A 26,003-nucleotide genomic window follows, 5' to 3' on the forward strand; every position below is an offset into this window, starting at 1 on the left:
TGTGTTTCATCTGGTTAATCCACTCTATAATAGTACTTGCCTCATTGGATTTTTGTGAGGATTTGAATGAGTTGATTTAAGAAAGCACTCAGAACAATACTCAGTACATACAAAATACTCAGGAATAGTAGTAGATGTCAGCTATCATTTCCATTTCAAAAAGGAAAGGGCTCAAATCTTCCCACTGTCTTCCCTTGGTATAATTAGAGGCAAGACCATGACACACCCTTCCAACAGACATGCTTTCCAGAGACAGAATCTGATGCAGCACAGCAAGGAAGGGAGGACAGGTAGTACCTCCCTGTGCAGGCGAGATCAGCACCCTAGTCAGTTATGCTAAGGTCACTGTGCATTTTGCTTCCTGTTTGCTCACCCATCAGGATACCTCTCGTTATTTTCTAGCTCTAATTTGGGTGTACCAGCCTCCCATTAGTTCTGTAAACTGCCCTCTCATCTGCAACCTCCCCAGATCACCTTTCAACCAAGAGTTCTAACCAACACATTAAAATTGTGACTACTGGGAAAATACATAATTGGAATAAAATGTAGCAACATTGTAAACATAATTGTTTGAGTGACAGAACTACGAGTAATTTTTAACCTTATTTTTATTACCCTTTATCTTCCCTTTTGTCTTTAATGAGCACTTACTACCTTAAACTGAAAATCACATTATAAATCCCAGGAAGATAATTTGTCACACTTGAACATATCTTGTCTCCCTGATTTGTTATTCAGAATTTTGAGAGTTAGCTGGAATCAGAAATAAAGTTCACCTTTTATAGTAATTTATGCCCTTGTTATTCAAATATCCTTTGCATTGGCAGAAATATAAACTAATTTAAGATTAGGTTTCCGAGAAATAGGCAACGGTGGCAGGGCATCATTCATTTTAACAACCCCCTTCATCACTCAAGACCAAAGGATAAAAATAGGGTGTCTCATATGACAAAAAGGTTGCACACAACATGAAATGAGACTTTTTTCTGCTGCCTTAAGTTAAGCCTAAATAGGAAAATATCAGATAATCTCAGTACATTAAACTACAGCCCAGATACAAATTAGTCACCTAAAGAAAAGCCACATGTACTTCTAGTGCCAAATATATTATCAGTGTAGCTTATGGATGGTACAATTGCAAAGTATTTACATGCATAGGCTTTGGAATTGAAAACACAGCTCAGCCTCTCACTACTACCTGTGACCTAGGTAGATCATCTAACCTCTCAATGCCTCAGTTTCCTCACCTGTTCAAGAAGATTCAATGTGATAATCCATACTAAGCAAGATGCCTGAAACATAGTAAGCACTCAGTAAATGACAACTATTTTTATTATTAGTCAATAATCCCAATTTGGCATCATTTATAAGATCCAGATTCTTAAGGCTGATTCTGTGAATAACGAGCAATTTAAATATGTTTTTTTAAGTGCAAGAATGCAGAAGCCAGGAAATAAACAAGGCAAAAACAGATTAATCCACTCTAGTGGATTCATCCAACTAGTGGATAGCACTGGTATTGCGGGGACTCTAGTATAACTAATGAAATAAAAAGAGTGAACTACCGTGGTAGAGCCAAAATTATTGTGAGTTAGGTGGCTTTCCTCATTTATTATAGAAAATTGGCTGTTTCATCTTGCCACTTTTAGTGATTCCCTCACATGTTAAGGGAGATGGGAGAGCAAGTAGAAAACAGTGCATTTTTTGGCATCCCTTATTAGAAACATTTTTCTGATATTTTTGTTCACTCATTTATTTTAATGGTATTTGTTCATTTGCAAGACAGTATAATGCAGCAATTTAAGAGGACTCAGAGTCTCTTAATCCTGTCTCCACAGTTTACTAACTGTGATAACAGGCAAGATAAAAATTCTCTCTAAGCCTCTGTTTCCCCCCTCCCCATCCAAAGAGGATAATAAGAGTTGTAAACGTCTATGATTATTTTAACAATTAAATAAACTAAAAGTTGTAAGTGCTTACTTTGCACAATTCTTAGTAAAGAGTAAGCACTCCATACATGTCATTATTGTGACTTATATTTCCTATGATACAATTATACATTCTATTAAAATATCAGCAAAATTTCAGGATGGGTTTTAACTTAATTAAGTATGAATCTCATGAACGGAAAGTGTTTTAACAAGAATCTACCCAAATAATGGTGCTTAAATCTCATCTACGATATTCCTGTCAAAATGATTATCTAGTTTGAATATATCCAGTGACCAAAAATCATGACTTCCAGACACAGACCATTTCATTTTTAATTTTAAATATTTTTTCTTACATTAAAGCCTAAAGAAAAGAGGTGTCTTAATAATAACGTTTTAGTTTAATTATTCCAACAAACATTTACTATGGTACTGAGAATCTGTCAATAAACAAGGCTAAACAACACTGTAGCTTAAAGACCCTCAGTAATAAACATATCATTAAGTGAAAATTAGGTTTAGTTGTTTCAAAACTAATAATAACATTACTATAAAAGTCTTGTTACAAGAAAAGGAATGCAGCCAAATCACTGAGGATAACAAAACTTTTTCATGAATAATATAGCTAGGAGCCAAAATTGTATCACCAATAGATAAGATCAGTCACAAATTGAATTAATTCATAATTGAAGCCCTAGCATCCAACATGATGGCTTGAATAACAACCTATCTTATTACCCTACATAACTGCGCTTAATGTAAAATAAAAGGAAAAAATGGCCACTTGTAAATTACAGGTAACTTATTACTCTTAATGATGAGGCCAGCAAAACACAAAGAAATCCTAAGAAACATTTGGAGCTATGATTCTGGAGATAAGAATTAAGTGGCATTGCATACATTTTTCAAACACCAGTTTTCAAAAGGTCCTATGTAAATATTAACACCAGGTATTTAAAAAAGAAAGAAAAGGTATAATAAAGCACTGATAATAAGTGGGGTACTCCATGGCACAGGGGTAGCCAAAAGAGTTAAGGAGTTAAAACAAGCCACTGGATAAAGGGTAGTATCTGCTTAATGCTTAGCTTTCTCATTATCTCAACTCAGTTGTGACTGAAACCAAACAGGTAGAAATTAGAGAAAGACATGGAGACAAAGAATTCAAAGAAGTGGCAGGCTCAAGGAACATGAGCCTTCCCTATTGTATCAAGGATGGTCATAAAAGCATACTGTTGTAAGGTTGGGGACCCACTGGGGAGTATGGGCTGCTTCAATGATCTGAAAATGCACATAGTAAGAGTGCAAAAAATCTGGCTGGCTCACAAATTTTACAAAGGTTTCATAGATTCTATAAAGTCTTTTTACGGGCTTCCAAATAAGTATTTCTGAATAATAGGAAATAAAAGCAGAAAGAGTGAAGGCTTATGGCTAGTTGCAAAAGACCTGACAACTTGGCCAGTTGTGTATATACATAAATACATAATTTTTCTGATATAAAATAATAGGTTGCAATTAGACAAAATTTCAGAAAATACACAAAAGGATGATGTAGAAAATTAAAATCATTAATGGTCTGGCTGGTCATTTTTGTATGTATCCTTTGCAATCTTTTTCATTTAACTGAATATAACTTTGTCTTTCAATGTCAATAAAGTAAACCCACATCCTTTTAAATGGATGTGTGGTATTTTACAGTATAGCTGTATCATAATTTATTTAATATCTAATTTCCTATTAGTTCCTACATTTTCATTCTTAATAAAAATATTTAATACATGTTTCTTTGTGTATCTGTACAACTATTTTCTTAGAATAAATTATTAGAAATAAAATTGCCAGTTCAAATGGCATTACATTTCAAAGGGATTTATGTTATATTTACCTTCTCATTTATTTCATTCAACAAACACTTTTTGAATGTCTATTTTGTTCTAGGCTCTGTTCTAGGAACATAGGAATATAGAAGTAAACCAAAATGGTAAAAAACAGCAGCCTCAAATAAAGTTAATATGTAAAATATATAGGTTGTGTGGTGATAAAAATCTATAGAAAAAGTTAAAGTAGGAAAGGAGAATACAGACTATGAGGGGATGATATTTAACACAGGATGACCAAGGAAAGTTTCATTAAGAAAGTGATGTCTAGTGTAACCCTGAAAGAGAACCATCACCCTGAGGCAGTGGCCTACCTCATAAGTTCAACAAATACCAAACAAGCCTGAGTGGCAAGAGTGGAATGAGCAAGGGACAGAATAGTAGGAAATTAGGCCAGAAAGGTAAGAAAAGGCAGGTAGGAAGATCATTTAGGGCCTAAGAAGCTAATAAAATAACTTTGGCAGCAGGTAGAAAGCCACCAGATAGTTCTTTGAATTGAATTTCAGTATAATCAACTTGACTGCAGTGTCAGAAACTCACTATATGGAGAATGAGGAGTTGCAAGGGTTAAAGCAAGGAGATGAGTTTGGAGGCTACTGCTAGTGGTGGCTTGGACAAGGTAGGGTGGTGAAAAGGGTCAGCTCTGGCGATGTTTTAAAGGGAGAGCAATAAATATTTTCTCAAGATTAACGTGCAAGTGAGAGATACTGAAATCAAGAAACACTTCAAGGATTTTAGCCTGAACATGTGGAAGAAAGTAGCTACCATTTATTGAGAGGAGATGGAGAAGACTCAGGTTTGAGAACGAGTAAGCTTGAAGAGAGTGACAAATTTGACTTCTAATATGCATAGTTTGATATTCAAATTAAATATCCAAAGATATTTATATATCTAATGAAGGTGCAGTTGGGCCACTGGATATATGAATCTGGAGTCCACAGGCAAAGATCAAGACTAGAAAAAATAGGAAATCATTGTTTCATAGAGATGGGATTTAAAGCTATTAGGATGAGATCATCTAGGAAGTGACCAGACACTGCGTAATGAGGAGGTCTGAGCATCAAGCCTTGGAACAGTCCTACATTGAGATGTCAGGGGTGTGGGGAGGAATGCATTAATGGACTAAGCAGTAAATCCAGAAGAAGGAAAGCTGTGAAGGCCAAGTAAAGAAAGTGTTTGGAAGGAGCAAATACTCAACCTAACTACCTAACGAAATGATGCTCAAAGTCCAACAGAATGACGATTCAGAATTGCAAAATGGATTTAGCAACATGGACATCAGTGGTTACCCTGATTTTAAAAAAAAGTTAATGAAATAGAGAGAGCAAAGCCTCATTGGAGTAGGTTCAATAATAAATGATAGGATGGGAATTGGAGACAGCTAAAAGGAACAGAGAAGGCAGTAGATTACCAGTTTCAAAGGTTATATGCAAATGGAGAAAGTCATGCTGCCAAATTAATCACTAAAGTCATTGTAGACCAAGAGTATAACAGATGACTCATCCACACATTTCATCAGCAATTGGTAATCACTGCTTTTCCATGTGTATACACACACACAAACACACACACACACACACATATATTCCTATGTCCAACCATCTCATGAAACACTCATGTAATAACCTTTCAGTCAATTCTCATAGGTTTATTAGTAGACAATTTTAATAATAGCAAATATTTGGCTTAGAAAATTTATATTTATATAACTATTTAAAAACCCTACTTTAGCCTTGTTGTTTTATATATTAAATGCACTTCTGGAGTTCATCTGAAGAATTTTAGTAAGAATGTTAGTGTCTCTATTCATACTTTACACTGCCTTATACTTGTGTATGTGTGGGCATGTGTGCACATGTAGTTGTTCCATACTCAGATTTTGGAATCAGGATTAACATCACTCTGAGAAGTGAACTAAGAAGCATTTCTTTTCTTTTCCACACTCAGGAACAAAGTATATAGCATAAGTATCTGTTCCTTGAAGGTCTGAAAAACTCAATATTAAAAAAATAAAGTTAAGGTCTAATGACTTTAGGATGAAAAGATGAAAAGATCCAATTCTTTGACAAATTTTTATTCCATCATTCCTAAGTGGAATGATGGAACAAAATCATTCAATCAAATTTTCATATGTATTAGTATGAGGTATAAGAATTTGAAATAAATATCACTATTTTTACTGGTGGATAACATGACTATGTGCATAGAAAAAGCAAAATATTCTACAAATAAACTATAGAATTAAATGAATTTAACAGGCTCACTGGATAAAACATCAGTGTGCAAAATCCAACTGTATTGCTAACAAATAGAAAATAAAATTTCAAATGATGCCAATTAAAATAATATCAAAATGTCAAATATCCAGGAATTAATTTAACAGAAAATATGTAACAACTCTACAAAATGCCTATGAAACAATACTGAAAGAAATTAATGTTCTCTAATGTAAATATGTAAGTCATCCTTCAAATTTATGTATTTGGGATTTAATGAAATCTGAAACAAAATTTAAGCTGATTCTGAAATTATAAGGAAATGCAAAAAATACAAGTACATATATCTAACATAATCTTGAAAAAAGCAAACTTTGGAGAACTTATGCTACCACATCTAAAATTATTAAAAAGGTATCGTAATTAAATTGTGTAATATTGGCACATGAATAAAAAAGTAGACTAAGGGAGCTATATAGATAGTTTAGAAACAGGTTCACACAAATAGGGTAACCTGATTGTAGCAAAGGCATTGTAATGCATAGAGAAAAAAACCAGCTGTTTAAAAAACTGTGAGGGATCAGTTGGCTACTCATATTGGGGAAAAAAGAACTTTGCAAATGATTTCCACTTTTTTTTTTTTTTTTTTTTTTTTTTTTTTTTTTTTGAGACGGAGTCTTGCTCTGTCACCCAGGCTGGAGTGCAGTGGCAGGATTTCAGCTCACTGCAACCTCCGCCTCCTGGGTTCAACTGATTCTCCTGACTCAGCCTCCCGAGTAGCTAGGACTACAGGCGTGTGCCACCACGCCCGGCTAATTGTATTTTTAGTAGAGACTGGGTTTTGCCGTGTTAGCCAGGATGGTCTCAATCTCCTGACCTTGTGATTAGCGAGCCTCGGCCTCCCAAAGTGCTGGGATTACAGGCGTGAGCCACCGTGCCTGGCCCGATTTCCACTTCTTATTTATCACCTATGCGTATGACCTTTGTGCAATACAGTAAGATCACATTTCCTGAAAACTCAAGGCATCAGTTTGGAGATCAGATTCATTATACCCCAATCTTGATGGCAGCTGCAAACCAGTTCTGCCTCTAGTACCTGCTGCAACTCAAGGGATGTTAATGATATTTGAGAAAAATAAAGAAGTATAACCTTTCACTAATTCTCCAAGTTGGTGTTCATTGAAGTATGGTAGGTTGAGAAAGGGTCAACAGCCCTCTTTCCTTCTTTCCAAAACTCTCCCATCTTACTACCACTTTATAATATATTATTTTATTCTAACGTCCAAAATGGTTATAATTTTTCCACTGAATACAGATCAGTATATTAGAGAGAAAAAATAAGAGTTTGATCATTTAAATATAAATACTAGTGGTCCTATTCTGAAGGGTTTTCAGGTGTGTAGGGCAGATGATGTATTTAATATAGCTAAGTTATGAAATACATTTTATTCCAAGGCATTTATTAACTGGAGTGTCACCTTACTTTAACTAAAAGATGAAACTCTTACGCAAGAGTTATTTGTAAAGGATCAAATAAAATATGAATTTCTTTCTACATTATGTTTAAACGTTATTCTACTTTCTACAGAGAGGAAGTGGAGTAAAGTGGATCTGTGAAACCATCTGTCATAGGTATTAGTGGTCAAGTAGAGTTCAAAAATATAGAAATTGAATTTAATTGCATTTAATCACCAAATCCTCAGAATACATTTGCTCTGATATGAAAAGATATAGAAATATACAGACACATTAATTCCACAAAGGAATAACATGCTCATTGAGGAATCATTAGTTACTTAGTCATTTGGCATATAAGACACTACAGTACTTAATTTTACTTTAAAATATGGTAAAATGTCACATTTTAGTTCTGAATTTGGTTACTCAAGTCAATCTCTTAATTTTGTGAAAAAAATAAAATTCATCTTTTCTGGATGTAGTTTTACCTGTTAGAGAGGTTTAAGTCAGCTCTGCTTGAAGTTAAAGGGAAGAACTTCACGATATCTTAAAATCCAATCTATACATAAACTAAATACTACTATGAGTGGAGACGAGAGAGAGAGAAAGAGAGTGTTCCCAAGAGAATACGCTAATCTTCTCTTCAATTTCCAGATACCTAAGTGGTTTTACAAGCCTATGAAGGGATGACTGCAATTGCACGCTTTCAAATAACAAAGAATTTTTAGGAAGAAAATAATATTCCCCAAATGGTAGCTTTTCATCTTCATCTTTACCTAAAAATGATCCATGATACTTTCAGGGATATGTCCATCTGGAGTGAGTAAGTGATTCTCAAAGCCCCTCAATGCCCTAAGATTCTATGCAGTATTTCATCTGGCTTCCAACCTTTCTCTTAAGTTAACAGTTTGCTGTCCTAAGATGCTAAAAATCAATAGAAATTATTTAGACCAATAACGCTTGGCCTGTGTAGGAATTTTCAGCAGCTTTATAGGTAACATATTCTGAAAGTATGGGCAGCAATAAAGGAAAAGCACTGATGCATGGAAGACAGCTAGAAGTTCTAGGCAGACGGTATTTGAAAGAGAGAACAAAGTCATGTGGCAGAGAGTAAGCTGTCAACATTGCATCATCTGCTTTCTGACATGCTTCATGGATCATCATGTCTCCCCTGTTGTTCAGTATAAATAAGAGCCAAGGAAGAAGGCAACAGGATTCATAGGCTACCCACTGAGGTGACATTTTGATTGTTGTGAGCATATTACCTCTGGAGTTCCCAACTGAAATGGTTACAGAACATCCCTAACTAGAGGAAACAGAACCAACCTCACCCTAAATTGTAGCTATTATAGAAATGCCAGAATGCTAGAAATCTTACTGTCAAGTTTTGCCATTAACTTTTTATGGAGAGGCAGTTTGAAAAATTAAAAGACAAAATAGTTACCCAATAATGTAGACCATGATTTATTTACATTGCCTCAACTTTTCAGTAGGTCATGGTGATGCTGTTGAAATAAAGAAGTAAATTGTGTGAAAGATTTCTGGCTAAAAACTTTTAGTATAAATTAAAAAGCCCAACAGAGAAAAATATATTATTATCATTATTACTATTATCTTCAGAGCACTATAAAACAATAGTGCTAATCCGGTCATTAGAGTTTTTCAGCTTTGAAGGAAGCAGAAAGCTCACGGTGCTGCTCTAAAATAAGCAGTTGAGAAGTTGTCAAGATATAGTTAGGACAATGGGCTGTGACGCCAAGTAGCCTGGTTCCAATGTTGATTCTGCCACTTATTGCAACATCGGACATAAGACTACATCTCTCAGGGTCCCATTTCCTTGTCTAAGATAGGAATAATAATGGTACCTACCTCCAAGATTTTTGCAATGAGCATTTAATGAGATTAATCCATGTAAGGAATTTAGGGAACGGCCTGACACAGGGTAGGCACTTAAAGTGTTAACCCTAGCAAATGAAGGGAAAACATTTCCATGCACCTAAGAAGTCAGCCAGCTACCACAAGACCTGATATAAGCAGATGCTTTGTACTTCTCACTCAGTCATTTAGTTGACAAATATTTATTAGCCATCTATATGAGATGTACTGCACCAGGCACAGAGGATACAGAAAAAAAAAAAAAAGACAAAGTCCAGCTACTCAAGGAACTTCTCATTTCATCACTTTGTCATTTTCTTGAATCAACATTCCCCAGGATAGTATAAAGTCTTCCCTTTTCGTATCTAGAGTTCCTGTACTTCTGCCAATCTTTGTTTTATATCACAAGGCATGTTTGCACTGTTTTCGTATTTATCAGTTCATATTACTCTACATTATTGAATCCACTTACAAATGGAGAGTTTAAAATAAGCACAATTTTTCTTAATGTGATTGAGCAAAACTCCTGCAATAGATCTTGAATTCTGATAAATCAGAGGTTCAAAAGATTCTGTTGTGTATTTATTTCGGTTACTGGCTAGTGGAAAACAATGAGGTTTATTTTTAAATGAATAAAACATACACTTTAACCAACTATAAACATTCAAAAAAAACGAGGCTCCATTTCACTTATTGCTTACCAATAACTAACTGAAATAAAAAATTTGAAAAGCCATAAACGGAAGAGTCATGTCAGGATAAATGTAAATGCCTTTTAGCAAAATACACCTCCAATATATCATATACATACTCTGATTGTGTTTTCATAAAGGTGTGTGATACATCAGTTCAATATGTGCAATACTGTATATAAAGCTATCAAGAGAAAGGTAGAAAAACTAAGCAAATCATCTTTATGGAAATAAGATGTTATTTTCTCTGAATTTCACTCAGCATACCTAATTACATTTCAATAAGAAAAAAATATAGTATTTAACGTAAATAGGCCTTACATGGTGAATGCTGATATGCATTTGAAATAATATGTGAAAAAAGTTTGTGTTACCAAAAGTGTATTTAGGAATACACTTTTACATAAATACATATTCTCAAGTTGTTGATACTACCAGAATATGAGTAAGAGTAAGAGTAAAAACGAGTGTCAATTTCCAATTTTATCATTTTATCCATGTCACTAAGAAGCAATAATATCTAATACAGGTGGGCGTGGTCGAGGGATGTAAAGGCAGGTGGGAGAAGGTCTGATGAGGATCAGGATATTGGAATAAAATTAGAATTTCTCCCCGATAAAACACTAATCAAAATCCAAAGGAAAAAATAATGAAGAACTTTTCAGTTCACCAACTTGACCTGGTGAGCAAGGTTAACATCACCAGTGGTAGGGCAGGTTGACATAGTGTGCCTCCAGATATGGTATACTAAGAAGAATCATCCTCATATCTATGGGTTTCCTCACAAGATGCATGTCCTGAGTAATAAGTAAAAGTTGGACAGACCCAGGTTGAGGGCCTACAGAATGAGAGGCCTATACTTCTAAGACCATAAAGGATATCAGAGACAGGAAAAAACTGGAACTGCTCCAGATGGAAGGAGATACTGGTAAATGACAACCAAATGCAACATGTGTTCTTGACTAGAATCCTGGGCCAAGAAGAAAGAGTTTAGATAGTTAGTGATATTTGAATGGGGTCTGTAGATTAGATAATACAGTAATGTCAATGTTGATTCTTAATTGGAAGGTTATATGTTGGCTAAGTGTGTCAATGTTTGATAAAATATACACTAGAGTATTTAAAGGTGATGAAGTGTCTTGTCAGTAAATGGCTCAGAGGAATAAGAGATGGAGGGTGATGAAGCAAATGAGCTATAAAAAATATTTAGGGAGTTCGGGAATCTGTTATAGTGAAGTTTTTTGTAATATGCTTTTAACATTTTTGTAGGTTTGCAGCTATTTCAATTTTTTAAAATTAAAAGCAAACATTAAATTAGGAAAACTGATGCATATATACTGCATATATGTAATGGAGGATAAGTTGATATCCTTATTATATAAAGCGTTCTTACAAATAAGCAAGAAAAATAGCAAGAGTTCAATGTGCAATACTGTATATAAAGCTATCAATAGAAACTGTTCATCAATTCAGACACAAATAACTTACTAACAAATATATTTCCAAAATATTCAAATTCACTAATGCTCAAAAATTAGTACATTTTTAAAATTACAGCCAGTTTTCAGATGTTATATTAGCAAAAAATTATTTTAAATATAATGCTCAATGCTTGAAAATGTGCATAGTTTAAGTGTATAGTTAAAAGTTTGAGTGTGCAAGTATATAGTTTAATGTTTAAGTCATTTGCAAAGCAAACTTTTTTCTTGTAATTCACTCAAAACATATCTTACTTCACTTTTGGTGCTGTTCAGACTATTTTTACTGGCTGAATTAAATGGGTTTAAGCTGAAATATTCAATAATTCATGTATTCTGTGATGCATTCAGTATCCTCAAGAATGTGTCATCCTACAATCAAGCGTAATTTTTACAATACCTAAAGTTTTAAATAACCAAAGGTTAAAGTACAAAGGAAAGAAGACAGCATGTCAATCACTTTCCTTCAAAATGCTCAGTGAATAAAAGTACTAAAAAAAGAGGCAAAACATGAATGACTTTATTCAGTTGTTACAAAACATATCAATACATCGTTTCAACCACAAAAATATAAGACTTCTCTCCAGAATCAGTGGAAGTAGAGTGTACACAACAGCAAGAGAATTAGGTAATGGAGATAACATAAACTCCACTGTCAATTAAGACACCAAAATAAGATTTCACATGGACTTTTTAAAAAGGTAGAGACTTAATTGTAACTAAAGGAAATTATGAAATAAGTTAAAAGTTAAATTCTATTTTCTGAGTAGTAAACTGTAAAAAAAAATTATAATTTTTAAGTGAGCCCTTTGTAAAACTATTTTAAGCAACTGATCAAGGGCTTAAAGAGTATTTGTGAAGTTTCACATCGACATGAAAAGACTAAAAGGAGATGTATTGTAATGCCAAAGAATTAAAATTTATTACAACAATCCTTCAACATTCACTGTGCATTAATTTTAAAATGTCAGTGCATATTAATGTATGGTAGATTAAGAAAAGAGAATTAAATGAACTTTCATGGCACATCGAAAATTGTGTTATGATACTCTGAGTTGCATCCAAAGAATCCAACTCTGTCACTAGGGAAAAGAGAAAGCAATTTAAATCCTATGGAAGCTGCTACTTTTGATACAAAACAAAATCCATTTTTCTAGTAGCACATCAACTTAAATGTCTTTTACAATTAGAAAATATAATAGAAAAGTAAATAACCCATCACAGTAGCAGTACAATATATAAGGTTCTTAGGAATTAATATAACAAAATATGTATATACACTTTATGTAGTAATTTCAAATAAGATAATAGAAGACATTAAAAAATGCAGAGAAAAACCATATTAATGGATTAGAAGACTTAGTAATATAAAAATGTTAATACATTAACCCATAAATGTGATGCAATTTCAATACATACCAATGAATTTTTTTCATAAAACATAAACTGATTCTAAGTTATTCCCAAGAATGAAGTTTCAAATGCAGCAAAAATTTCTTAACAGGAAGAACAAAGAGACTTGAGCTATTAAATATCAAATCTTATAAAACTATATTAATCAGAGTATTGTGGTATCTCTGCAGAAATCAACAAATAGGTTAGTAGAACAGAAAACAAGGCCCAGAAACCGACTTCAGCATTGATGGAGATTTGAGGTGGCATTACAAATCTGTGAGAAAACAGTGAGTTTTTGAAAAAATTGCACTGGGGCCACCAGCTTCATTCTGTTGGATATTGCACTGAATATCTACATCTAAGTAGATACCTTAGATACCTATATCTAAGTCCAAAATGTCAATTTTTTCTTAGGCAGGACTAAAGGGCATTAAAATAGAATATCTGTTTAATATAGTAAGGCAGATTAAGATGGAAATTTAAACACAGATATAATATTATACCCTTTCCAGACCCACAATTAAAAGATCAATAGGGAACTAATCAACAGTATTTGCATTTATGCCTACAGGTAGTATTAATTGCAATACCAAATATTGTGCTGAGACAAGCATTCTCTCGCTAGAGTAACACAAACTCTCCAACACCCAAAGGAGAATGTTCAATAGCATCAAGGATAGATTTTTTTTCTTAAATGTAATAATTGTCCAAAATTGTAGTAAATTTTATTTCATTATATATAATGGACCACGAATTTCTCATACAAGATTTCTTTTTCTTGAATTTTTGAATTAGCCTTCTCTTGTTTTATATATGGAAAACACATTATTTCTTCACTATGTCATTAACATAATCCCACCCTTTAGAGACAGAAATTATTGACTAGACTGCACATCATTTAAGAAAATTTAGTACATAAAAAAACCATAAAAACTTAGAGGCAAATTAAAAATTTAGATGATAATGAATAAATATCCTTATTAAATGGAGCTCATTTTTAAGAAAACATGAAAAATTGACAATCTATATACATAGGCAATTTATAAAAGAAGATATATGCATGGCCAATAAGCATATGAAAAGGTATTCAACCTCACCAACAAAGTGTTACTTCTCACCTCCTAAATGGGCAAATTTTTAAATCATTGTTGAAGAAAGTAGGTAAGTAGGCACTCTGCTGATGAGAATGCAACATATTAAAATGTATTATGAAATATGTATTTCATATACACAATATGTAGAAAATTATACATACACATACATATCTCATAAATATTCACCTATATTTGGTGTAATCATATACATATTAAAATCTATACTTGAATCTCTATATATCTATCCAATATCATAAAATTTAGAAGTACATACACACAGTGCATATAGAAACAGCTATACTGGTTCATTATAGTCAAGGTTCATTCTACCTTGTCACTTTCCTGCTTTGGTTGTTTAGTGCCCATGGCATACTGATTACTATACATTTTGAATATCACCCATGAATACAACAGCATACTACATTTGAGTAGTAATTTTTTGTATTTCCATTTTTTAAATGCATACAGTAAAAAACCACAATATGAAAAATCATGTATGTAAGTTTATTACTGGTACAAAAATAAACAGACTAATGAAACAGAAGAGACAGCACAGAAATGATTTTAATGTAAAATATAAGACTATATTTCAAATGAGGGAGGGGGAGAGTTACATAAATGGTGTTGGAATAATTAATTATATGTTTGAAAAAATGTTGAGAGCCTCGATCATCTTAAGTACACTAAAATAAATTATAGATGGGTTCAAGAGTAAGACAGGGAAACGATAAAAATATATACTTTTACAAAGCAAGGCTACCTGATCTCAGGATAGGAAAAACCATTTCAAACAAAGAAAAAATATACAAGGAGGAAATTAAGTGAAATAACAATCAAATAATAAACACATATAAAGAAGCAACGTTTGAAATGCAAAAATCCTCTTAAAAGAAAAAAATTAAGTGCTCAGCAAAGTCAGAACCTCTAACAGCATTGCATTTAATTATAAGGAATCATTTACAAGAAAAAATAACAAAATATTCCTGTCTAAAACATTATATTTAATAGGAATTTATACATTTGATGGATTTGCTCTTTATACACACACAGACACACACACACACGCACAAAGAATTCTGGACCAATGACTCAAAAAAAAAATCTCCGTTCATTAACAACATCTCTATGAAACATGATAATAGTAAATCATCGAGATATGATAAGCTTCTGTCTTAAAGAAAATCAGGAAGAGCTAGACTCCTAAAATTTAGATGTCAACATTTTCAAAAATGGCAAAAGGGAAAATAATAAAGTCACAAGTTCTTAGCAAAGCCAAAACAAGAAAGAACTAAAATTATAATCTCAAAGTTTTATTCCCAAGTGAAGAAAAAGTTAGAAAAGTTTTTAATCATTAGAAATAGTTTTTAATGCTGAAAAGAAAAAAAAACCTTAAAAAAGTAGCAGACTGATCATTAAAAGTTACATGGGCCAATTATTTCTAATGAACAATTCACCTTTCCTGCCATTTATAAAGAAATTATATGGCAACACAGAAACGGGAAGTATGAAAAACTGCAAGCAGGAGCACGAGGTTGGTTTCCAAAACACACTATGCTTGCTCCTTAATGACAGTTGCTTATACAACAACCAAAATTCCAGTACTCTGTCCGTAGGGAGTGAATAGAGTAGATGTGAAGGAGCTACAAGATGGATGACACAGAAGGGTCTTGCAATGGCCTAAGATATTTAGGGTCTGATAACCAGATAGAGTCAGAATAGGATGGTTGCCTGGAAATATCCTTGGTGCTCTGCATCCCCATCTAGGAGGAAAATACCCAAAATGTGTAATGAAAGTGAATATGGGCTGGTTAGTCTATGGGCTGCGGCAGCAGCAGTCAACTGATTCATTCTTTGACCCTGCAGAAAGAGTGGACTGCTTACGGGAAGGGAAAAAAAAATGCCTCGCTTCTTTAGCGTGAAACAGGGGATTTGTGCTCTATGGGATAACCTCTGTGTGTTAAAATGTGTATTTCTGTCCATCACATTACCTATATAAGAATTACGATGAGAAATTCCATTTGCTTGCTTTAATTCACTTTCTTTGATGAGCACTTGACCATGCCTACTTGGTAGTGATATATGTATGCTTGGCCACATTAGAATATATATTGCAACTTTCCTAATAATAAGGGAGGTATTAAAGTACACAACAGAGATGCAATTTTGTGAGAGATAAACAATGATATAGAAACACTTCAAGAAAATAAAACCTAAGTAAAGTTTTTTGATTATGTAGAAATTGGAGTTTGAAATTTTAATTTATAAATCCTATTATCTTTAAAGCTATTTATTAAATAAAGTGCAAGCAGAAAGTAACAAGTTTAGTAGCTTTTATGTCAGTCTATTAATTTCATCCATAATAAACAAAGTCATTTTTTAGTTCAGAACCATTAAGCCAAGCAAATATTGCCAGCAAGTTTAATTTTTACTTACTAATGTCAAGAAAGAGAAATGGCTTAATACATGACAAGCACTCACAAACATGAAGACACAATTTCAGCCTCATACATAAATACATTTTTACTCACCCAGAGGGTATAATTAATATTAAGAGGGTAGAAAAATCACATTTATTTCACCTGAAGTTTATTAATACAGAAGATGATGATAAACTACGGGACAGTTTTGTATTTATTTGCAAAGCTATGGCCACAACTTATCTCCATGTATGCTATCTGCAAAGCATTCAAAGTCAGAAGCATAAATAATGCTTGGATATCAGCAAAATTCCTAATAAACCCCTTGGAACCAATTTATATATCTAAAGTCCAAGATTGTTTTAAATAAAGAAGAAATATTATAAGCCACAGAACAGAATCTAGGCAACTACACCAAATTACACTAATCATAAAAAAAGGATTTTATTTATCCTGAAGAAACTGCAGTTTTATAAGAAGGAAACAGTTTCTTCGGGATTTTCAATAAATTTCTTTTACTTTTACTGATAAGTATACTTTTGCTTTTCAACAATCCCTTATATTTTTCATATTTCTCTTCTATGTTTCTTGTATAAATGGATAAGTGATTCAGTATTTTAAAAATATTTCTCTATTCTCTATTTACCTTTCAAAACACAATAGTCAGAAAACTATAATAAAGAGAGAACTCCTTTGATCAGCCTGAATGTCTCAATTATTTCCAACAAGTGTCATGTATTATTGTCTGGTTTTTTTAGGTTATGCTGCTGATGGTGAACATACTGAAATGACTGAAGAGCCAAAAATCTTTTCACCCTGTGCTCACATGAAGTTTGTGGCTTAATTTTTAATATCAGCCTCTACTTAAGGAACACCATTTGAAACCAGCATCTCGAGTTGGGAGGCCAAATGAGGCTTTGCTCATGGCACACCAGGACACTGCTGATGGGCTTCCTGGGAGTTTCATAATTATGCCACTTGGTTTGAAGCTATGTTTCAGTGCCAAGATTTGACTGAAGCCCTCTTCTTAATTCTGCAACAGTGTGATCATCTGCCTTTCCTACTTTCATCTTGCTTTTAGTTCACTTCAGATACCCTAGAATCCAGAGCATGCCCATTAGTCCATATGTTCAAACCAACAAAATTGTGTGATTAGATATCCAGCACTAACACTGTGGCTGAGATGTTGCCATATAGCTTATTACAGTTGTCGTCATTGCCTAAGAACCTAACTTATAGCTGTTTCAAGGCAGTGGCTGCCAGTTAGTGAATTTCTTGTGCTGGAGTTAATGACATTTCAGGATGGATTAGGCACCCTGCATCAATATAGCAATTTGAACATTCTCCAAATCCTACCACCCTAGCTTGATGAAAACTTTGTGATACCATTTATGATTCCTGATGTACTCATAATAACCTTTCTCTTCATCTTTTACTCATTTCTTCATCTACCAAATATTTATTTAGCATCTAACTGTGTATGGCAGCGTGACAGATGTAATGGAGTTTGCAAGTTTAAGGCACAATCCTTGACAGCAGAAAACCTTAACATCTAATCAAAAATTGTTGTCAACTATGTAAATATTTTACACAAACACACAAATTCACCTGAGAAAAGGATGCAAAAGCTGCATCCCACAGCATTAATAGGGTTATCGCTAAATGTCAGAATTACAGGCAGTGGTAAATGTTTAATAATTGGCTCTCTGTTCTCTAGAGACACAATTCTAAGCTATTGGTTCATCTGCCCATTTGTATCAGAAAGAGAGTATTTAAAAAGTATACAAAAATAAAGGTTCATTGAAAAAGTATATTTTTAAAAGCCCTGTTTTGTAGCATCTGCTGATTTCCATGGAATAATTATTCATACCATGGCCTATTTCAAGCTACTAATGTCAACCGGTTCACAAAATTTCAGTCCCTAAAGCCAGTAAGCAAGCCAGCTCCAGCAAACCACTGACTGGATGAGCTTCATTTTCTTCTTTATATATATATTTTTTGTTTTCGAAATGCCTTAATGATAATAGTGGCTGCCCTCAAGGATAGAAACTGGATGGCAGGGGACAGGAATGAAGTGCCTTTTACATTTTGAACCTTGAGATGTATTACCAATTTAAAAAAAAAAAAGCTACCATTTAGATTTTTTAAAGTTAGATTATGTATTTGTTACAACTGTAATCAAAAGCAGTAAATGATATTTTAATGTCTCATGCAATTAACACACATGTATACACACAAAATATTTAAATAACAATGAAAGACATGCAGCCATTAAAAAGAATGAGTTCATGTCCTTTGCAGGAACATGGATGAAGCTGGAAGCCACCATTCTCAGCAAACTAACGCAGGAAAAAAAAAAAAATCAAACACCTCATGTTCTCACTCATAAATGAAAGTTGAACAACGAGAACACATGAACACAGGGAGGGGAACATCACACACTGGGCTTCGCAAGGGGTCAAGGGGAAGGGGAGGGAGAGCATTAGGACAAATACCTAATGCTTGCAGGGCTTAAAACCTAGATGATGGGTTGACAGGTGCAGCAAACCACCATGGCACATGTATACCTATGTAAAAAACCTACACGTTCTGCACATGCATCCCAGAACAAAAAGTGAAAAAAAAAAAAAAAGAAAGAAAAGAAAGACGTTATATGTTAGAATGCCAAAAAACTGGTACAAGTTTTTAAAATACATTGGAAACTGATACAGGAAGAAATTAATGTAAACTGGGAAGATAAGTGAAAGCTTCCTGGAGATATGAGCGGAGTTCTGAAGTACGAGCAGGATTTGAACAAGCAGAGAAAAAGAAAAAGGGTGACACATAGATGCTGAGCAGACTGGTCACTGTGTCTGGCTAGTATTTATACTCCTATCGCTTTACTCCATCACCACCAGTGCTGGAGCTACCATTCCCACAGTCTCCATCACTTCCTGCCTTCTCCCTCTTTAATTAGGCTTCAGAGCAGGCTTCCCAATAAGCTAGGCATTCACTGCAAATAGCCCAAATGGAGATAAGACTGGAGTCAGGAACCGACATAAGGAAGAGACAGCCAGTCTCACATCACCTCTAATAATAATACTAATGTTCATTTCATGTTTATTCTCTGGCAGAGACTTTGTGGTCTAACTCACAGAGTCTAAATTCATAGAGGGATAGCTCAAGCTCTTGCTCTTGCTTAAGCTCTTGCTCTTGTGCTTTCTCCCAGGCAGGCAAGAACATGCACTCAGAGGAAGCATCACAATGCCACTGCCACCCCATCTTGCCCCCCAAAAAAACTAGAAAAATGAGCATCCTTCAGCAGGGCATGCAGAAGAGTTCTTACTATGGTGAACTAGAATGCACCCATTGAAGAACCGGACCTGCACCTAATCACTGTCAGTTGGGAGTGACTGAGTTACATTGAGAAAAGCAATTTACATGCAATATGGCCTGAAGGACACAGTCTACTCACCAGGCCTCCATATAAAAGGCTCCTGCATATTCAGCAGGAAAACTTGGTTGTATATGACTGTCTTGCATATTACCAAGAAAGTGTCTCCAAAGGGGGCAGTGTTGCTTCAAAGACCTTCATACCTAGATTATCAGCATCATTGTAGATCTGCTTTTTCTTTTTTTTTTTTTTTTTTTTTTTTTTTTTTTTTTTTTTTTTTGAGACGGTGTCTCGCTCTGTCACCCGGGCTGGAGTGCAGTGGCCGGATCTCAGCTCACTGCAAGCTCCGCCTCCCGGGTTTACGCCATTCTCCTGCCTCAGCCTCCCGAGTAGCTGGGACTACAGGCGCCCGCCACCTCGCCCGGCTAGTTTTTTGTATTTTTTAGTAGAGACGGGGTTTCACTGTGTTAGCCAGGATGGTCTCGATCTCCTGACCTTGTGATCCACCCGTCTCGGCCTCCCAAAGTGCTGGGATTACAGGCTTGAGCCACCGCGCCCGGCCAGATCTGCTTTTTCTGAAGGGACCAACTAACATAGAGTCCCCTGAACTTGTTCTCTAAGGATACTTACTACCTTGACCACAAAAGGCCATATGAGAAATATGTGTCTGGTTTCAGTGCCAAGAATGGTTGAATTATCCTGATTACTTAACTAAGGTTTTATCTTTTTGTTTGCTCTGATTTGTATACGTTTCATTTTATCTTGTCCTGTAGACATTTCTATAAGCCTCCTTAAAGTTTTTGTGAAAGAAAGCAGAAAATAATGAAATAAATGTTCAGGCAATGATGAAACTAAATAGATGAGTGAGGAAAAGCAGGATGACTAAAGAAAGATAGCTTCAGAAATAAGAACAGGAAAAATTCCAGCACAAGCCATAACAGAAGGTCTGTTGAGATGATAGAAGGCAATATCACAGTGCCTTAGTAAAAAGACTCAATAATAGGAAGTGGGTTTGGGTTCTGGCTCTGTCAGTAACTAGCTAAATGATGCTGGAAAGAAAGGCAATAAAGAACCTAGTTTAATGATCTCCCAAAGACACGGAGAGACGGGATAGCACAGAGGTTCAGCAGGTGGACTCTAAAATCACACTGAGGGAAAAGACTACTCCCATTGATTCCCATCGAACCTTTAAGAACTTATCTCTAAGGCTTGTTTTTCTTATCTTTGAAATGAAAATAGGAGTGCTGATCTTGTATGATTATGGGAGGTTTGTGAATTTTTATAACTAGTAGTTTCAAGCACTCTATATGGATTTACAGAGGAGGAAACTTGAGGTACAGAACAATTAAGTAATTTTTACAAGATCCCAAAAACAATGAATGGTAGAGCTATGATTGGAATGTATGCTGTCCATCTCCAGGTCTACACTCTTAACCACTGCTGAATACTGCTGATAAATGAACTAATCCCGTGTAATGCATGGAGCAGAGTGCCTGGCACATAGTAAGCATTTAATAACTGTTAGCTTACTTAGCAAATGAAAGTGCCTTACAAATCTAAGTTATTTTCCACATCATGGAAAGATATACTATATCTCAAATATGATATTTGTTAAATAATAATATATCTAGATAATATCTACATAATTTATAATTTCATAGATACATGCCATGACATTGACAGATGATACAACCATAGAATGAATAAGTAAAAACAATAAATTTCAGAAATAATATTAATTTTAAAGGTATAACTAGAAAACCTAACAGCTGAGCACAAATACTTATGTATAAGAAATATTCATCATATTATTATTTATTAAAATTTACAGTAAATGAGTTGAATACCCAAAAGTAAGGGTTGATTAAACAAAATATGGCATATCAATGCACACAGAAAAAAGGACTTGACTGAAATATGACAGAACTTCAACATTCATCTTTTGGTAATATGATTGTATCAGTTTTCCTATTTCTTTCTAACTCTCAGTTTTCCAAATGATTTCTACAGTGAAAACATATTTCTATAATAATCTGAAAAAATAAATACTATTTTCAATTGAAATAAATCCATTTAAAGCCCTGCCTATAACTTTAATAAATCTACCTCACAGAAAGAGTAAGAAAGGATTTGCCTGACAGCAAACCACCTGATGAAGGTCAGGTATTTCAGTTGCCCATATCTTTAAAATGTTTAAGGTGCTTAAAAAAAAATCAAACTATTTTAAGAAATATTAGGTGGAAAAAGTTTGCAGATTGCAAGAAGTCTGTGCTGGTCAGAGTGTGTACAGTTAAGGTGTTCGACCCTGGGAACCAATACAAACAGGACTCATAGTTGAGGGAAACAGACCCATTGAGATGCTGCCCAACAAGAGGCTGGAGGCCCCAGCACCAGTTAGCCCGGAGACAGGAGCAGTAAGAAAGCAGGTAGCAGTGGCCACCATCTATGTAAGGGATGTCATCCGGAAGAAGGCTGGGTGAGTTCTATGTCTCTACAAATAGGGGAGTGGGAGAAAGTCACAGGGAAGAAAAATCTAATGTGCAAAATTAAGGGGAGATTTTCCTAGCATGTAGAGGTAATCAGAAATACAACAGGTTGTTCTGCAAATGAACAATCTTCCTTTATTACATGTGACTCTTGTTGCCTGAAAGCTCAATGGACACGGGCAGAGACACATGGCTATAAACAAGGAGCTCACTGGATCTCAACCACAGGAAGACAAGGCCTGTCCGTACAGCCAAAAACAGACTGAAGGGAATAGCCCCAGTGAACACTTCAAGATGGGATTGCTCCCTTTCTTGCTCTTCCCTGAAAGTAGTAAGCCAGGTGAGTGTTAGGATGGCATGCCCCCCTCAAAAACAGGCCAGAACCTGGGAGGAAAGAAACCCAAGTGAAGGGCCTGGGAAATTATCCTTTGGAGCTAAAGATGTAATTAAATGGGCCTTCAAGCCGCAAGAGCAAGTTGGATAGTATGTCCCTAGGAACTTTCCTCACTAAGTCAGTCTTGCTATATTTTGTTCTCCACATAGATTTTCTTATGTTTGCTCTTTAGTATTTAGTAAAGATGTGCAAAGTCCCAGACTGCCTCATCTGTGATAAGAGAAACCAAATAAAGAGATTTATACCCATGCTTGGACAGGATCATTAAAGTTTTTATATAGGTAAAGCACTTTATATGTATAAACTCTTTAATCTTCACAACAACTTATGAAGCAGGTACTATTATCCTCAATTTACAGATGAGGAAATTGAGATACAGATCTTATGTGACTTCCCCAATGTCCACAGATAGTAAGTGGTGGACTTCCATTCCCAGAACTGTGGTTATTCTTTCCAGAAGGAATCATCTTAAACTATTTGGTATTATTTCATAGCAATTTATGTATATGTCACATATCATGAATGACTTTCGTCTTCTTCCTCCCTTCCCCACATCCAGAGCTCCTAATCATGTCTCACATATAAGAAAAGCTGGAAGATAATAGCATTTTTATACAGTGCATGTCCAAGAATACAGCTGTAACTGCTGCAAACTATGAGGTAAAAAAGGAAGCTATCTGTCAGTGATTAAAATTATACAACTATTAAACTCTAAGCCCAGGCAATTTTGCAAAGAAATAGAATATAATATTTTTGTGGATAACTATTCACACATTAAGAAGTATGTTTGGCTTTAAAATTGAGAAAGATACGTCTTGAGGAATTCAGTAATTAATAAATTTGTTTTAGGAATAGCAACTTCTTACTAACCTGAAAAGCAGCAACTCCTTCTGCTTTTAGGCAATTACTTTCAATTACCTGTGCTTGTGATTTTTGTATAATGTAACAAAACCATTCTACCTTAAATCAATCTTTTTGTTGTTGTTGAGAGGGAGTCTCGCTCTGTTACCCAGGCTGGAGTGCTATGGCATGATCTTGGCTCACTGCAACCTCCACCTCCTGGGTTCAATCAATTATCTTGCCTCAGCCACCCAAGTAGCTGGGACTACAGGTGTGTGCTACCATGCCCAGCTAATTTTTGTATTTTTTAGTAGAGACAGGGTTTCGCCATATCGGTCAGGCTGGTCTTGAACTCCTGACCTCGTGATTTGCCCACCTCAGCCTCCCAAATCATAAGGAGATATACCAGAGAAGAAAGCTTTTGTTTACTTCTCTTTAATATGTTCATTTAACCACATACAATGAAAACACAGGAAACTACAGCAGCCACATTTACCTGTGATCCAAGTGGTGAACTGAGAGAATAACTCCTGAATTTAAGTGGGTCTGTTTTAGGGTCACCAAAATAGTAAATTCATGTTTATTTCTCAGCTTCTGAAAAAACTGTTCAGCTGTAGCAGTGGATGCTTTTATGCTTCTGGGAGTATCTAAAAAAGAAACAAAACATATACTAAGAATAGACTAGAATTTGATTTTATGAAGTATCTTTTACATGTAACATCTTTCAAAAAACTTTATCAAGTATATCAGTAGCAGCTGATAAATACCGAGTTTCAGACTCTTGGTAAATTCTTTTTCAACAAGACTTTATGCTACATATAATAACATGGGACAATAAAATCACACATGAATTATTGAACTTGTGTTTCAGGAATCTGTTTTCAAAAATGTCACCTTTGAAGCAAAGAATCAAAAAACCTTATTTGAGGATGTACACTCCCAAGTTTTCTCTTTACACAATTCCTATATTCTAGATACCACAGCAACATCGGTGTCAACAATGAACAAAAAGATGTGCTTCCTAGAATAGGACCTAAACGACCACACTAGAACTAGTTAGCTTCTAATCATGACACCTCATGACAGAAAACTGGATTTAAATCTATGTGCCACCCTCCACATTGGTTTCTTCAGCCAGAAGGTTTGCTATAAATAGATTTTTAAAAGATCATTGAAATTAGTCACTCTCAGCCTTCTGTGCAGTGGAAGAGGTATTAAGATCAAATTATCTCACCATAGATATTGAAAAAAAGAATACATAGAACTTAATTCCCATTTCTTCCCCAGGCTTAGAGAAAGCTTAGCCAAGGAAAGTTTACTTAAGAGAGGAGAAACTTTTATCCTGAACTTCTGCATATTTTAGCCTTGTATTCCAACCTCTGGACCCAGATTATATGGGGAAACAGATAAGGATAAAAATGCACTTAGTAAAAACCTATCATTCAAACAATCTGCTAGCTGAGCATAGGCTCTCCTATTCATAGTGTATGCAAAGAAGATTGACGAGAGGTAGACATGCAGTTTGTATTGTGATTACCCTCCTCTTTCCTATGCTTCAGTCTAGATAAGTAGTTTTCAATGGAAGAACTGGTATTTAGAGAGGACAATCCTTCTTTGTGCAGGATTGTCCTATGCACTGTAAAACATTTAGCGAATGAACAGCAGACATTGCTGGATGGGGCTGGGAAACTGGATGAGGCAGGACCTCACAGGCCAACCTAATGGGACACCTGCTGTTTCCATCACCATTATCAATTTACTCTCCTGGTTTAAAACAAAACAAAACAAACAAACAAACAAAAAACCTCCCTATTTACCACTGAGAAATGATCCCTCCCCACTCTCAACCCTTGACTTCCTCTCTGCTACAATTGGTCATGTGACACAGACCTGACCAATCAGGGCATCACCTATCCCTGCGCACAGTAATCGGTTCAGGAACAGGTACCTCATCCAAGGTAATGAAGTCAGACTTGGGATAGTTGTTCAAAGTTTTAGAAAAAAGAAACTATCTTGTTGCAAAAAAGAAACTTCAACATTCCCAATCAACTTTCATAACTCAAAAGCATAACAGTAATCTGAAACGTTTGCCCTAATCAATGCAATAGTTTCTCCCCAGGCTCTATTACGGATAAGACAGGCTGTGGAGGAGATTCCACAACATTCCTCTTAGCTCCAAAATTTTTTGTTTCCTCAAGGAAGCATGCAAAATCTAATTGAGAATGATTTCATCTAGTGTTAACTTTTAATTCATTCTAATTTATACAGAAGTGAATCATTCACAAACGACATTACTTCATTTTAATTTAATAGCTAAAAGCAAACTGAAATTAAATTATAAATATTTATTATGCTTCTCCTCTTTTCAGGCAGGTAGAACTTCAGCAGCATCCTTTGTCTTGCTGAACAGGATGATAGATGGGGATGCAAATGAGAAAAATGGAGAAAGGATTACAGTGAATACAGAAATGATGCTCAGA

General features: G+C 34.8%; 1 protein-coding gene across 2 annotated transcripts in view; it reads right to left on the reverse strand.

The window, feature by feature from the left end:
- Positions 1-26,003, reverse strand: part of NELL2 (neural EGFL like 2) — a 428,865-nt gene that overhangs the window by 297,771 nt on the left and 105,091 nt on the right. For both annotated transcript variants that reach the window (XM_050749376.1, XM_050749375.1), the window contains exon 4: positions 24,020-24,170. In XM_050749376.1, the coding sequence (XP_050605333.1) occupies positions 24,020-24,170 (151 nt within the window). The remainder of the gene's footprint in view (positions 1-24,019; positions 24,171-26,003) is intronic.

This window comes from Macaca thibetana, chromosome 11 (assembly GCF_024542745.1).
Source record: "Macaca thibetana thibetana isolate TM-01 chromosome 11, ASM2454274v1, whole genome shotgun sequence".
Classification (NCBI taxonomy): domain Eukaryota; kingdom Metazoa; phylum Chordata; class Mammalia; order Primates; family Cercopithecidae; genus Macaca; species Macaca thibetana.